The sequence below is a fragment of the Tyto alba genome, unplaced genomic scaffold (assembly GCF_018691265.1).
Source record: "Tyto alba isolate M040663 unplaced genomic scaffold, T.alba_DEE_v4.0 Super-Scaffold_27, whole genome shotgun sequence".
Lineage (NCBI taxonomy): Eukaryota > Metazoa > Chordata > Aves > Strigiformes > Tytonidae > Tyto > Tyto alba.
This window is the reverse complement of record NW_024881301.1, coordinates 13,322,923-13,339,902: the sequence shown is the minus strand read 5'-3', so window position 1 is coordinate 13,339,902 and position 16,980 is coordinate 13,322,923. Positions and strand designations below refer to the sequence as shown.

Genomic DNA, 16,980 nt, shown 5'->3' with positions numbered 1-16,980 from the left:
CAGATGTCAGTTTATGGGTGGGAAGTGTTGGGTTTTTAGCATGGAAATTAAATCCATAATTTTGAGGCAAGTGAAAATTTTGATTTCCAGACAGAATGTCAGTAGCCATAATATCTGAAAACTTGGCCACTTATTTGTGGCCTGTTTGAAAAATGTGAATATTTTCCAATATGCCTTTATTCTTCCTGACTGTAAAGAGGTGCCTGTCAGATGAAGATATGAAAGATGTGTATGTTTCAGCATGTATTACTATTTAGCAAGAAACAAAAAATAATTTTCCTTTTTCTTGATACATCGATTACTTCTTTTTGCAGATAAAGATAGACCCCCTAAAGTATTTTCATGGCTTTTCTGCTATTGTCATATTTAAAGTAACAAATAAATAAATATTGGATACCAAAAATAATCATGAATAGCTTCCAAGTGGAATGATTTAAAATTTATGTTAATCTTCTCCTGGTTTCTAACCTGTAAGAATTAAGTTGTTTCATATTTCACAGTTTTTCTTCATAGCTGTGAGGGCTGAAAATGAATATGTGTATTCTTTGTAAGGAAATGTTGGTGACTCTCAGTCACATAGCTGCAGAAGCGAAACTTTAGGACAACATAGGATCCCCAGTAAAGCTTTGCCAACTATCGAAGCAATGTTTAAGATGTGAAAGACTCTTGCATCACTAATCGTGTAACTACATCTCAGTCTTAAAAGGGGAATGGTTTTGAGCTGCCTTGCTTCCAGTGTGCTAGACTGATTTCAACACTGTGAGAATGAATCAAGCAACTGTTAGATATCTGATTCTTTAAACTGCAGACAACCAGACTGCCAGGGTGGAAACAGTAGTACAGTTTTTATATTTGTTCCATATTGCTGCAAACGGCAGCATATCTATCTTCTGTGTCTGTCATCTATTCTTCCCTCCCCTCCCACTGTCACTAAAGTGTCATAAAATTTCTTTCTTCTGCTTCAGCATGTAAAAAACTACTTTGATTACTTTTTATTTATTTGCTGTCTTCCTGTAGCTTAAGTGTATGTGTGTGTTTGCCATCAGACTGCATTCCCCTGCTGCGTGATGACATTGGCAAGTGATTACACAACCAAAAGATTCATTGCTATAGCAGATGCAGTTGTGAATGAACAGTCAAATCAGCTGTAACTTTTAAATTAAAAACTCGTCAGTGAAGAGAATAAAGCACATGAATGCAAAAAACAAGGATAAGAAGTCATAAGTATATGAAAATAAAGCCTGATTTAATTCAAAGGTGAAAGAATACATTTGTGGATATATTTGTAATAGTATTCTTTTATACTCATTTAATAATTTTCTTCCACCTAATAAAGTTTTAAAGTTTAAGTAGAAAACTGTTTAGGCCTGTATCTGAAGCATGTTCATCATAAGACAGTAGTTTCAAAATCCACACTGTGTACAAGTCGTAAAATACATTTGAATATATTTGTGGTCAAATAGTCCTCTTTTTGAGAGCACTGGAAATGCGCAGAGTGACTAGAAAACTAGGAGAAATAAAATCAGGTACATGAAGGCCTTTAATGTATGCAAAAAAGAAAGTAGCTGAATGAACAGAAAATTTTAGTAGACTTCATCTATATTAAAAATGAAGATTATTATTAAATGCTCTGGACAAACATTGACCTAATGTGAAAGAGTAGTGTAAACTGGTGAATAATTAATCAGAAAAAAATAGAGGAAAATAGTGAGGTTTCTTTATTTCAGAAAGTAACATTTGTGTTGAAAAAATAATCTAACCCTGGAAGAGAGCTCCATAGTATAGGATTTTTTATATTTTTTGACATGAGTAAATGTTCTGTACTGACTCTTCCAAGCAGCCAGTAAATACTCTTTTCCATATGCATATGATGAGAAAAATGGAGCGGAGGTTAACACCCCCAGTTCACTGGGGACTCATGTGGCCTCTGCACACTGTCAGAATGCAAAGGAATATGTACTGTTATTGTGAAATCTGGATGAATTATGGGAATTTACTGAGAAGCCAAGATTTCCCTTCATGGGCTACCATTCAGAGGAGAAAAAGACATGTGGGAGGAAAGAAGAGATGCAGGACTTGATGCTCACATCTGCTCCAGTTCAGTGCTGCTAGAAATCACATCAATCTGCCCCCATATTTCATTTCCTTCTGTAATCTTGACCAATAATTTATAATTGGTATCAGCTGATCATCTGGCACTCTCTCTCTCCATGGCAAAACGAGTGAGCAAAGAACTTTATCCTCCTATTCTTTACTGTCCAAGAGATGATAAAACTTTGAAAGACAAAGTTCTCTATTAATTTTTAATGAAGTCTCTGAAACATCCTCCTAGTCAATCTCTTCTCATTATTTCTGGTATGCCTTGGTTTTGGGGGGGAAAACAGTACTTTCAAAATCTATGGGAGCTGAGATGCAGCTTTATTAATTGCGATTTTTTTGCCTGTTGTGTTGGCTTTCTTCAAGTTCATGATCTAGGTGGTGTTTGGAGAGGACCTCTGGAGGGCAGTTCGTGAGTCAGAAATAACATACATGCTACCACATCCCTCCGAAAAATCATGCTCATAGACGAGACCCTCGGCTCCAGCTGCTCCTTCAGTCCTGTCTCCACTCTGCGACTTACTATGACAGTGCTGATGTTTTGCAGAAGTGACCAGTACAATTGCAACAGAAGGAGCCAGCGAGGCTTTTTATGCCATTCCTACATCTCTCTCATTAGGAACAGTACAGGATCTAACTTAGAAGCTTTTCATGGTGCACGCTTCAATTTTGTGCATATTTGGAGAACATTGATTGCCCATTCTGTTCAATATGGAATATTAATAATATGACTATGTGAGGACAGTTTTAATTAGTGAGCAGAAAGAGGGTGATTCCTCTTGTTAGTATGCTCAGCAAGAAATCTGAAACCCAATAGGTCGAAACTGGATTATTTTTAAGGTAGACAGCATTGTAGTCTATGGCAGGAAGAAGACAATAACTAAAATCAATGCTTTCAGAAAAAAGTAAGAGACTGTGGTGTACCTAGTATTTCCTGCTGTGTTCAGCATTGGTGCAGCCTCACCTTGAATACTGTGTGCAGTTGTGGGCCCCAGAATTTAAGAAGGATGTGAAGGTCCTTGAATGCATCCAGAGGAGGGCAACAAAGCTGGTGAAAGGGCTGTCAGGCATGTCCTGTGAGGAGTCACTGAGGACTTTGGGTTTGCCTAGTTTGGAGAAGAGGAGGCTGAGGGGCGACCTCATTGCTCTCTGCAGCTTCCTGAGGAGGGGACGGGGAGGGGGAGGTCAAACCTTGGAACAGGCTTCCTAGAAAGGTGGTTGATGCCCCAAGCCTGTCAGTGTTCAAGGGGCACTTGGGCAATGCCCTTAACTACATGATTTACCTTTTGGTCAGCCCTGAAGTGGTCAGGCAGTTGGACTAGATGATGGTTGTAGGTCCTTTTCAACTTACTCCTATTCTATTCTATTCTATTCTATTCTATTCTATTCTATTCTATTCTATTCTATTCTATTCTATTCTATTCTATTCTATTCTATTCTATTCTATTCTATTCTATTCTATTCTATTCTATTCTATTCTATATTCTATTCTAATTCTAATTCTATTCTATACCTAGATTTTCAAAAGAGGGATCTGTGAAAGGAGGTCATTCAATCTAACAAGTGTTAGCAGAGCACAGTACACCTATTTTCATCCTGATACTTCTTGCCCCCTCCACAAGAGTGTTATACTGGCTATGTATTTATGACAGAAGAATTCCCAAATCCCATGGTGGCAGCTTTTAGTCTTTTTTATGTGACACCAGTGGTTAAAAAATCAAAAAGACTTAACAGTGCTCACACGCAGGCCTTAGATAAAACCAGGGAGACAAATAAGAGATCATGAGGCACAGAGCTGTAAATCAAAAAGGTAAATTTACTTTCTGCTAGCAACTGCAGCACATGTGCAGTCAGCAACCCTGTGAGATTAAAGGGGAATGAAGCTTGAAGTTCAGCTGGGATATTTTTAAGAACTTAATGAGAAAATTTCTACCACATTGAAACCAAAAGCTGAAAGCTGGATGGTTTTTGCTCTGTGTAATTTCTAAAAGCATACTACAGTAGTCTAGGTACTTTGTAGAAAGAAGAGCAACTTCATGTCACTTAGGAAACTACAGACTAATAGATGCTATGACGAGTAAAGGAGTATCATGAAATTGAAGTAAGTGATGGCAGAGCAATCTCTAACTGAGGCTTCATAGTTAATAAATGTTAGATTTTATACCTCAGATATGTTCTGCTTGCTATCTGAAAGTGAGGAGAAATTTTCTCTGCACTTGGAAATTGTATAATTTCCATGTAAAATTCTTGAGCCTCTGAAATGTGTCATTGTGTCATGTTGATCTGATGGTCTGAGCTGCCTCAGCAAAGGCATAAGGTCCTTTCAGAAGTTATGTCCATTCAGGAGGAGTCTTATTTATCCAAATGTTTGTGTCAGGTTTTTAGGTTGCTCGTTTCCTGCCACCCCTTGTGCTTATTTTCTTTTCAGCTAGATTAATTTCAGCTAGCTTTTCTCATGCCGTTTAACCTAGGGATTCAAAGGAAACGAACATCTGATAGAAGGTATTTTATGGCCTGCGTTGTTTGAGCACTTGAGTTGTGAGACTGTTGTCAGTGTTTTTCTTGGCATGGCCCAGCCTTCTTCAGTACAGTGGTAGCTGGGAGCAATGCGGTGGTAAACCCACCAGCAGCAGAATGTGAGCCAGTCTTTGTTTTAATCTGGAGAGCAATCAGCATTGCAATTAGTATCCAAAAACTCTCTAGGACACATGCTTAACGGTTTGGCTTTGTGTTTTATTTTGTTTTTGTTGGTTTTTGTTCATGAATAAATCATGTGAGATCTCCAAATAGCAATTGGCACATGAAACACAAGGAAGCCTGTGGCCGGTGGAGTACTAACATACCATGTACAGGGTCTGACCAGCCTGCTGCAGAGTGCTGACAAAGGGCACCCAGCTTGGAGGTAAAAGCAGGAACACTCAATTTCAGCTCCTTTTTGCCCCATTTGGATCTGAGCAATCCTGTCCTTTTCAATGCTCAGCCGAGGTGAGAGTTTCCCACACTTGAAAGAGGTCTCTGGTGGCTACACTTCCCAACCATTGAGCAGATAGCCCCCAGTAGTGCAGGGAACTAGTCCTCTCCCCTCCCACGTGTAAGTGGGGTGTTTTCCACCCAGGAATTGTATCATATGCTCCATTTAGAGAAGAGTAAGAGGTGCCATCTCAGGGTGTTGGGACATTTAATTTGCTACTGATTTCTACCACTCTTCTTTTTTGATGCTGTAGAATTGAACAAAGTGCACCAAGTGTAAATCAAGATGTTTCTTTTGGCCAGTTTTAATGGAAATCTGCTGGTGGGTGAGGGGAGATGTTGCACACATGCCCCTGATGGCTGGAGCCTTCTTGCAATGCCCATGTGCTTTTGCCTCTAAGCTGCTGGGATTTTCGGGCAGGTGACAGTTGGGAAGATTAGACTTGGCTTTCTGTCCTGTCCCACTTGACACTGTGAAGAGAAAGATGGGCATGTCCAGAGCAGCAGGGTAGACTGGGAGCTGTTTCATGTGGAAGAACTGAGGGTCTTGGTGCGTGGTCCCATCCCTGCAAATGTGGCACTTGGATAGTTCTGAATTAGGAATGGGGCTGGGGGAGTGGAGAGATGCTCCATGCACTCACTGAAGTACAATGAACACTCCAGCTCAAACTGTGGCATTTCCTAGTGGCTGCGTGCCTTTCCTCTGTATCGAGGGTAATCTGGCTTTCTAAAATGACAGTAATTTGCAATGTCGCTTGCTGTAATTGGGGGAAATATGATTCCCTCCTCATGTGTAGCTGACTGGAAAATCAAGACGTGTCTTGTACTTTCTGTGATTATATTATATGCTGGCTATAGAATGAAAGAAAAAGTAGTTTGAAATGATGATCTGTTCTTGCTCCAACCAGTGAAAGCTGCAAAGAGAGGGAGCAAGTATGTTTTGAAATAATCACTGAATGTCAGCCTGCTTCAGTCTTTTCAGCACTTTCTTTTAGTCAGGAATATTGTGAAACATATGGATATCTGTATGCTTTTATGTAAACACTTCACTGTCAATCAGCAAGTATTTATGAGCATTATAGACAGGTTAAACTGTGAACTTTTTGCAGTGATCAGTGAATAGTGAATTAGTGCTTTAGCCAAATCCCTATACAATGTGTGCATGAGAAGCAAGCGAGAAGTGTACATACATGCAATGGAAAGTCTTTTTGAAGATTTCAGACCAGAATGCACCTACAGCTGAGATGTCCTCAGGTAGGTCTCTTCTGCTCACGTTGGCTCTGCCTCCGTCTGGGATCACATTCCCATTTTGACCTGAAATAATTTGTGCTGCAGATGGGCTTGTCGTTTCCACAGCGCTGCGGAGGCTGGCGTGTGCAGCGCCATGGGTGTGGAGGGGAATGTGCTCACTTCCCCTTGGCTGTGCAACATCAGTCCTGCTCCACATTTGGAGCTGCGGGATATGGGCAAAGCGAGCTGGACGTTGTACTGTCACGAGTCTGGCAGTAGCACAGCTGAGCGCTTTGCGTGATAGCTGCTAAGTCCCGGCTAAATTTTATGTCTTCTGCGTGCTGCCCTGGGCAAGCTGGAATTTGCCCTTTATTAGAAGATCGGTGAACAACAAGAAACAGTGGCTTCTTTAAAAAAGAAAAACTGGCACGAAACAAGGTTTTACATATTGCACATATCCATAATTTCTTAATGTTGAATGTTTTATGCAAGCAATGAGGCACCAAAAACTTGGCAATGTGCATTGAGTTTCAAATAGCTGCTCTCTCTGTGCATAGCAGTGTTTGGAAAGCAAATGTTTGGTTAATACGTGGTTAAGAACTTTTGCAATACAGAAAGTGTTCTTAATTGCAAGGTATCTTTCCTGAGAAAGCGAAGTATACTTCTGGGTTTTGAATCCATGCAGACATAGTTTGTAAGCAGTGATTAAGATTTTACAAATACTTCAGGAGCTCTTTGAACTTGTACGTTGGGTAGGTCAGTGCATGCTAAATATTTTTAAATAGTTTTCTATACATTTTTGCTTCCCTCTTCCTACCACTCTTTTACTTTGCATGACCAAAATTCTCTCAAAGTGCAATTTCAGGTATTTTGGGTAAAAAACATGGCATACTCTACATAAACTGAGAGGACAGTCACATTAAGGTGGGGCAGGATTAAGTGTGATCATGCAGAGCCTGTGGATATTAATATTACTAAGTTTGTATTTTATTTTTTCAACATAATTTATTTTCACTTTGTGGGTGAGCACGAGGTAAGGAAAGGCCTAAAGGCAGACCCACCACTGCTCAGCAACTCACATGTGTTACTCACGGCGGAGGTTTGCCCTGGGGTTCATATCAAGGTGTCCATGTAAACCATCATATCTAACTTGTCTGTTGAACCAGTAGTGACAAGTCATGCTAGCATGAATATAGAGTGTGAGTGTCCTGTTTTCACTGGTTGTGGCTCAGACCAGGTCCACGGTCCTCAGACCCGCACAAGTTAAGTGCCAATTTCGCACCAAAGCACAGAGGCAGACATTTCATCCTTAGTTCAAACTGGGAGAGGACAAGGGGCATCTTTAACTTGTTTCCAGCTGCAACCATCCCCAAGACACACTTCCAACAGCAAGGATCAACACATCTCTAAGGCAGTCTGGTTTCTAGACTTTGTTACACTCAAAGTTTCCACTATTTTTGGATCACATAAAGGATACTAGTGATAAACAAATGATCATTCACAGTACCGCATAGCACCAGTGTGATACTGCCAGTCCACGTTTCCAGGGGGCCATGCTTATGATTCTTAGGTTTGATTTGCTTCAAATCCAAGTGATTGTAGTTGCAGATGGAGATCATGGGAATTGTGCTATAAACGTCGACAGCGATACATAAACTACTCTGAAATATTAGATCCACTTGGAAATACCAGATGTCTCACAGTCACCAAACAAGATGAATGGAAAGTATTAGCATCCATACATCTCTTCCTTAGTTTATCACCTGTAAACTGTTAATACAGTGTTACCTAATTGCAGTTTTATTAAATCAATTAATTAAAAAGCAAACAGGTGCTATAAAAAAACCCTGAAGGGAGAAAGATAGTATAGTATGTAGTAAATAAGGCTTTTGAGAAATTTTTAAAACTATGATAAAAAATAAAGTTTAAAATATGTTGCTTACTCAGCATTCAATATAAAATAAAGCTTTTTACAGGGCTTTAATCTGAAAGCATTGTTTAATTTAATGTTTAACATAAGCTTAACAATGTGATATATTGTTAATGCTGAATTAATTTGAGTTTTGTTTAAGAAAAACTGGTCGTTCTTTCTTTCCCAGTTTTGTTTCGTTTTTTGTTTATAATAAGATATTAAATATTTACAGTTTGAAGACTACTGGTTTTCATTCTATATGTGGAGCATTTTATATATTATTATGCATGTAGCTTTACATGTGTGTTAAGTATTTTACTTTTTTTCTGTTGAAGCCATTGCCATTTGAATTCTAATAGCTCTGATGCTTTTCTGGTTTTATTCTGTAAACCTGAAATAAAGAGGAACGTAATGTGTCTGCCATTCTAAAGAAATTAAATCAGATCAGGTAAGGCAGTATTAATAATTTGCTGTTGACCAAATCTTTGTGCATTCAATAGAAGATGAATAATTCTTATTTGTGAGAAATAGTTATTCTAGAAAGGAAAAAAATTAAAATTTTATTTTCAGAAAGTTCAAATCCTGATTTCTAGAGTGCTAAGCAAGAATGTAAAGTTTAAATTATGCTGGCTTCACTTCTTCAAGGCATTTGTTTTTTGCTTGACTGCTAGTGAGTGTACATGAATTAAGTGAGCAGTTTTAACTATTCTCAATGCAGATAAACACGGAAATTTTGCATAGTAATTTCTTTAGCACCAATGAACGTCAGAAATGGACCAGGGTCACACAGTCCTAGAAAAATTCTGTATAAACACGGAAAATGAAGATGATATCTTTCTAGAGTAATGTAAATTTAAAGCATACAGCTGAAAACAAGAGAGGAGCAAAAATTGACTGATGAGGAAACCGCTGTATTAGAGGGTCTGTTGATATAATAAAATAGTTTCACATATTGATGCTAAAGTCATAAAATCCCTTTTGTCCAAAAAAAAATTATTTTTGTTACAGAGGAACTCTTGCAACCATAACTGTAGTAGTTCCTTGTCTTAAAACATGTGTGCAATGTAATTTGCTTGTTCAAGGGAAGGTAGAAAAACATTTCAAACTCTAACTTCTTTTTGAGAGTGGGGACAGGGGAGCGGGAAGGAGGCGGTCCCATTTTCTTCTGCGTCCTGTAAGAAAGAATAAATGGGAGAAAACTAATTCTAAAGCTACCATTTACTGTAATTACATTTCAGAACATGTTTCTGGCTGAGTTACAAGCTTCAGACAGAGGTATCTGTTACAATTAAAGTTGCCCTGCAGGTAAATTATTTAGTTTAGATGAAAAAATTATGCTGTACTAGTTGTAGATCAGGGGCTATGACCAATTCATTCCACAGTGTGATTCTTGCAGGGATTAGAAAGAGGTGTTTCTCTAGGAGATCTACTGAATAGGTTTCCTGTGCTTCTGTTTTAACTTCATAGTCAGAGAGCCTCTTTTGGAGCAAAGAGCACAATGCACAGACTGTTATCAAATGCAAAATACGACCATGTGTGAATGCGCAAATAAAGTGAGAAATGTTTGTGGAATGATTGCAGTATTTACTATTCTTTTTTGTACTGCCAGAGATAACAAGTGAGAATAGCTGTTTTTTGTTTTAGCTGTTGCTGTGAAAAACTGGGGAGCAAATTGCTTGGGGTCGAATGAAGCAGCTTATTATTCTGCTTTACAGAAGAATATACATTTCTCTATTTTCAAGAGATCTTTTGTTTCCTTCTTAATTATCACACTGAAGTCAATTTGTTTTCCTTTTCATGGGGAGACAGGGACAGCATACATTTGTGACCGTCTTTGGTGAATAAACTATTCATGTGCAGATTTTTTCCCTGCTCTGTGGTTAAGTATCACTCTTCAGGCTCTCTACTGCTAGCCTGATCTGTACATTACATCTTTCACAACAACATGCTAAATGATTTATTTTAAAAGATCTGAAGCATTTGGTTTGAGTTAGTGGAAAGAAATGTGAGCCTCTCCCGCAGGGGTCTCCCCTTGTTCTGGGGAGTGGGATACACGAAGGAAGACCCAGCACGGCTCCACGGGAGTACAATGCGAGGAAGGAGAACCTGGTGCGGCTGAGAAGCACTGGTATTTGAAGGCTGCCTCCTTTTAATTCGTTCATGTGTGGGTGGTTGAAATCTGATGGACTTGTGCTTTAAGTTCAGAAGTGATGCAAAATTAATTTTAGACGGGACTCCATACCTGTGTACAGAAAAAAGCTCATTTATAGAAGTATTACATAGAAGTAATCGGATCTATTTTGCAGTGTTAAACTAGCAAATTTATACTATTCTTATAATAACTAATACTGGATTCAGAGATTTTTTTCAACACTTCTTAAAAAATGCCTGAGTGATACATTCAGAATCAAGAATTCAGATTTTGTTGCCACTTAATTAGTAAAACCACATTAATAGGCAGGTTTCAGCATAACGATGAGGATGAGTGAAACTAATTCATCATTGTTATTGTGAATCCTGAGTACACTGTTGTTGTGAATTAGGTTCATTAAACATGTACTTTTTTACTGCTTTCTGCCAAAGGAGAAAGTGCAGACACATTGCCTTGACTAGCTAATTTTCAGTGACAGTAAGAGCTAGGGTACTGCAACATGAACTGACACGTCAAGTCTGTATTTTCTGTAATGTTAAACAGATTGGCTATGCTGTCATATGCCAGTTGACTCTACACATGCTTTGCTTGAAGCAGCAGCACAAGAAACACGCAAGCAATCCAACAAGGACTTTGCCATCTAACTCTTTTACAAGCCTTTCAATGACTGACTTAATGTTTTTTTCTCTGCTTCAGTACAACTCAAAGCCATTAGCAAAACATTTTCAAACTACTTAGCTGCCATATAGTGCATGACCATTCAGGGTTAATCAATAACAGCAAAGAGCATCAGAAGAGGAAGTGATCTGGTTGCATGATTGCAATTTCTTTCATTTCCTTACACAAGAAGCTGCAATTTCAAATCTTAAGTTGTTTTACTTGGGCAGCACTTTGTTGGTTTATTCTGTGTCTATGTCTGAGCGTGAGAAGAAGAAGACCTAGAGCTTGAATTTTCCCTCTCTTGTTTTGAACCAATTCAGTAGTACTTCTGGGTCCATTTCATAATTGTGCTGCAGGACATTATCCCTCAGATCTGCACATTGCTCACTGCTTCCCATGATACATTAATTTGTACCTGTTGAAACAAACTTTAAAGCTAGCTTTCTGGTCACTTTATATCCACTTTGGGCATATGTTATTTTGCAAGATATACAGTGGAAAAACTGGATCAGATTCAGTGATTGAAATACAGGATTTGATCTTAGACATATAAGCAGGCCAACAAGATTCCTGACAGTGGTTTTATCATAATCATATTAGAGACTTTTTAGATACTAGAGATCTGCAGTTAATCACAGCAGTTTTGGGTAACCCCTTCACAAATAGCTTTTTCTGGGCTTCAAACCTGCTAGTGTTATGATAAAGAAAGGCCAGAAGTGAACTCTTCTTTTGCATCTATAAAACGACTTATCAAGATTTTCTACCAGTTCAGGCTACGAAGAGCTAATGTTAACGCACTCACCTATGCCTGAGGAGCTATACAGATGCCTCACCTGTCCTAGAAAATTGGAGCTGCATATTTAAAATGTATTAACTTCAAGATTGGCAGGTATATGCAGTACACTTTCCAATAATTAAGATTATATCCTCTCATTAATAGTTAAAAATTAAGTAATTCCATTCCGCAGCTTAATAAATAGCTCAGTGTGCCACTAAATCAGAATCCAAGTTCTCCTTTTAAACAGTGAAGCAAATTTAGACACCACATCCAAACCCATAAAGTCATATTTGCCAGCCTAAACAATTAATTCTGAACAATGAGGCGGTGCAGGTTTTTTTCTACATAAAATTCATCCAGCCTTACAAACCTGAGGAAAAGAAACGTTTTCTTGGTGGGGACCTAACACTTTAATCAGTTTTTAAATATTTGCACTTAAATATTAGTACTTAAATACCCAAAAAAAAGTATTTAAGAGGTCTGGTTGAATAAAATATATTAACAGTTAACATAATAAAGCTTATTAAAATATTACAGACATTCTGATTATTCCTCTGTCTACCAGGGATGATTAGGGCACACTTAGGGTGACTTGAATGCTGTCTTGTCTTTGCTTGACCTCCTTGGTGGAGCTGGATGCAGTTGTCTTTGCAAAGGGTGCCAGTAAAGGGATTGTGCTTTATACATGGATCTTCTAGGAACTCAGCTGAAATATTTCTTGTTGAATTTGAAGGCCATTCCTGTGTTGTTCTCCACAAAATGGATTCAGAATTGGGTTAATCAAAATGCTAAATATCACTAAAAAATTAGTATGTGAGCTCCTCGTGAATAATCACTTATTCTGTACTTCTAGAGACCAGAAATACACAGCTGACTAGAGTTCCTTGATCGCCTTCCCCTATTGTGAAGCTTTCTTATTACTGGGTTCTTGGGGTTTTTTATTTGCCTTGAGCTAATGTTCTGTTCCAGTTGAAAATGTCATTAGAAGTAACAAATGTTTCTTTGTTTTGTTTTGTTTTGTTTTGTTTTTTTCATCCCATACAGTGTGAAAGGAGCAGATGCTGGCAACGTGATCAGACTATTTGTACCAGATATTGGGATGTTCATTGCTAGTCTGACAATATGGCTCATCTGCCGCAACATGTTTCAGAAGCCAGTAACCGAGGATGCAGCACAGTGCAACATGCAATTTGAAAATGAGGAAATGGTATCAAATACACGTTTCTATCTGTATGGCTTTTAGCTAATAGTGAGCTTTGGCATTCCTGTCTGAGATATGTTATGAAATGTTTTCATGAGGGCTGGGTATGTTAAGAAGTGAACTTACTTTCAGGGAACTAAACAATTGTTTTTAAAGTGGAAAAGCTATGGTTGTTATTATCTTGAGAAAGCAAAGCAGAATATGAAAAGTGGTAGATATGCTACTGAGTTATTCAAATCATTTTGAGTTAAGAAATGATCATGACAGCTGATCACAAGCTGTTTCTTCACCAGAGGTGCTGGTTAAGTTTGACAAAGTTGTTTTGCTACGTACATTGCTCAGTTCTTTAGAGAGAGTCCATATTTCCTAAGTTGTTATCCAAGAATAACAGCAGCATCTGAGTGATTATCAGAAATGGCTCTTAGGAGAAGGGAAGAGAGACTGTGTACGTTCATGGAAGGAGTTATCTAAAACTGTGGTCATTCTGAGTGAGCTTGAGGATAATTTTGGGGAACAGCTTAGCTGGGAGTGTTGATGTGTTTGCTGTGTATTTTACTAGTGGGAAGGAAAATGGTAGAGATAGCAAATACAGAAAAATCCACAGAAGGAGGGAAACAATTTTATAATATAAAAAGCCGCAGTGGGAATTTAGCCCAGGGTGCAGAGAAATTCCTACTACTAATCTTAACATGTTTTTTATCAGACTATCTAGTGTGTCTTGGGTCTCACTTTCTGTCTTCTTTTATATATGGATGGAATGGTTTTTTCTTTACTCTTAAAAATCCGTTTTTAGGGGAGACAGTTGCAACTTGCTCATTTCAAATAGGAATTGCACTTTGAAGTGGGTATTTAGGGGGATCAGCTGCCCATTTTGGTGCCATGATAGGAAAAAAAGCCTCTGTACACGTTGCCACGTTGTCTGGATGGTGGTATTGCCAGAAACTGGTCCAGTTTCTAGCACATGAGAGATCAGTATTAGAACTGTGCTTTATACTCAGTTGCAGTAGTAATTCTTACAGGCTCTCCTGGCAGCTGATTGCCTGGAGATTGCAGCTTTTAACTACACATTGGAGGATGTGTAAGGCCTCGGTCTGATGAACGTACACAAGCTTTTGCTGTGTCTCTTGAATCCGGTTTTATCAGCTTTAAATCTGCTTTATTGTTGGAGCTGTGCGAAATGAATTTAGCAGCAGGCTAGAATCTGGGGCTATATCCATAAGGGGAGATGTTTGAAGTATTAGGAAGCGTGGCTAATTAGAACGTTTTGTGTTCAGCCTGTCTCTCTTAAAAGAGTTACATTTTACCAAAGTGGGCTCTAACAGAGTTAAGCCCTTGATCTCCTGAAAAGAAAGCATGCACGTGCATAAAATGAGTAAACTGATGGCAGAAGCTCAGAAAGAAAGCAAAAGGGCATGCTTAGGTTCCTCTAAATCTGGATGACAATGTTCAGATGCTCACTTTTTGTTTGGTTCAGAGGTGAGCCTGAGCCTGGAGTCTGGGCTGAAGGGAGCTTAGTCTCCTGGAGAGGATGGGTGCTGGTTTGCAGGCAGGATTCAATAGTCATTTGTCTGGAATGCAAGGCAAAAAAACAAGCTAACAAACACTGATTATATAGCACAGAGTGTAGCTTTAAATTGGGTTGGTCCTAGACTGGCTATCTCAGGGGAATCCACCAATGCAACTAAATGCGCCAGAATATTCCACAAAGGAAGAGTATAGAGGAGAAGAAGGAGAAAAGTTTGACTGCAAATAGATGTTGATACTGGGCAAATAGAAATCTGTGTAAATGTATTTTACTTCTTCACATCAAAACCTAATTAATGTTATTTATGTTCTGTAAACTGTATGTATTACAGAATATTTAGTGAACACAGCAGCTCTGTTTAGATTTAGTGACACCCAAAATGCTAGCACAGGGATAATAGTTACTGTTGTGTGAAGTGATCCCCAATGCTTTAAGGAATTCTGATCTTCACAGCTGAAATTATGAATTTTCATCAGAATAACCTGCTTGGTTTTTAAAGATGGAGTGAAATGGAGAGTGGAAAATTAAATACCTCTTAAACACATTTTTCCAAACTTCAGCTTTCTCTTTCTAGGTGTCTGCTCATAACATCCTGGAATCATTTCTGCTAGTTAGGAGGAGACTGCAGAAGCAGCTGAATCTGCTAGGAATATGTTTTTGGCAGGACTGACTATAAGGAACCTAATGCATATGCAGAGCATGCAGCTGAGTGTCTGAATTTGGGAGAATATTGGCATGATCTAAAGTGAGTCCAAACCGTGTGGGTTTCACATGATAATTTTCAATTTTTTCTTGGTAGCGTACACTGGAAAAGGGAAAGCTAAGTAAGCGATCAGTTCTTTGAATTCAGCATTAGCTGACTTATGCCTGTGGCTGTGTGTTGGTACGGCTCTCTACTGATGCTGTAACTCCCTTGAAGTAGAAAACGTGAAATGATTTGCAGCAATAACTGCCCTACAAACAAACGCTCCAGGAGAAGTGTTGAGCTTGGTACTGTGCCTCCAAGAGAAATAGTCCTGAGTTTCTTAGACCAGCCCCATAGCCAATTACAGAATTGAAGAGCTTTTGCTGAGAGTCCCTGCCACCAGTCATCAGAGATTCATGGTACAAGATTTTGTTAAGAATGCATCAGCTGATTCAGACTGGCTCAACAGAGCCATAAGAGAGGTGACTTTTCAGATTGCTAGATGCCTAGCCACAGATGGCTCTATAAATCAAGAAATCAGCACTGTGACTTTCCGGAAAAAGCAGAGAGTTTGGCTTGCAGCTTTACCTTTTTGCATGAAATTATTTACACTGAGTGATCCTCAGACCTCTTCACCTTGGGGGAAAATGAAATACTTTGGAAATAGACTTAAGTAAAAAAGAAATGTTAATCTATCTACTCCTTCCAAAATATATGCATAAGAAAACCTGTTAAATACTTTTTTTAATACTTCTAAAAATGACCTTTTCAAGGCTCTGAGTGAACCCATCGCATTTCAGTTGTTACATGGGCATGATGAAAAAGAGCCTGGAGTTGAGTAGCGGTTTGTGACTTTCAGTTGTGTGCTGTACTTCATCATGGTGGTAGCCTCCAGAAACCAGCTGATCTGATTGCTTGTGGATTGAGGTGCAATTCAAAACAAGAAAAAGTATCAGAATCCAAATTAAGGACAACAAAGATTCATTGAAAAATGGATGTCCTTCTTCATTACACTGCATCCAACTTTAAGGGAAACAGATCTCCATCAGAAAAGTGTATTCTACAGAACAGAACTGGGGGGAGGAGGCTACAAGGCAGTGAGAGACTCAATTATTTGTAAGTAATGCTATCCCAGGAATAAGCAAAGAGTGTGGTTTTAATTAACAGTGAGTCATGAAGTAGGAAGGTCTGCCAGATACCAGGCTGCAGTCCAACTCATTACCACCCCTAAATGGTTGCACACTTGGAGCAAACGTGTCTGCAGGCCTTTTTTATTATGGCTCAGAAAATTTAAAGCAGGTGAATTCAGCTGGAGACAGGCCCGGGCATGCAGAAAAGCACAATGCCAGTCACAAGGTGTAAAAGGTGGAAGAAAATAAGAAAGAACAGTTAACTCCCAGCTGCAGCTGAAAGTATGACATTTTTGATTTGGTGCAGATGGTGGTTTATATGCCAAAATGCAGATATAGTATATACAGTCTGATAGGTATTAGAAAGGAAGTAGCTTTTTCTTGAGGCTGTGGATGAATTGCCTAATATTGTAAGTGTTGGTGTCAGGGAGGAAAATCGTTCTGAGCTTTCACAATTTAAAACTTTAGAAGAGGTTGATCTTAATTGAAATATACAGTTGTAATCTTCAATGCGACTTACTCCTGCAACACTTGCTGTCTTGCCCATTCAAGCTTGTTCCTCATCCACAGTCTTCTAGAAAGCAACTGGAACCACTGGGTCTGTACTTTGTCCCATAACCTGACACAAAATCAGATTAAT

General features: G+C 38.8%; 1 protein-coding gene across 1 annotated transcript in view; it reads left to right on the top strand.

Annotated features, from left to right (window-relative positions):
* Positions 1-16,980, top strand: part of PIEZO2 (piezo type mechanosensitive ion channel component 2) — a 313,592-nt gene that overhangs the window by 161,331 nt on the left and 135,281 nt on the right. Inside the window, exon 5 of the mRNA XM_033010613.2 lies at positions 12,844-13,006. Coding sequence (XP_032866504.2) covers positions 12,844-13,006 — 163 coding nt within the window. The remainder of the gene's footprint in view (positions 1-12,843; positions 13,007-16,980) is intronic.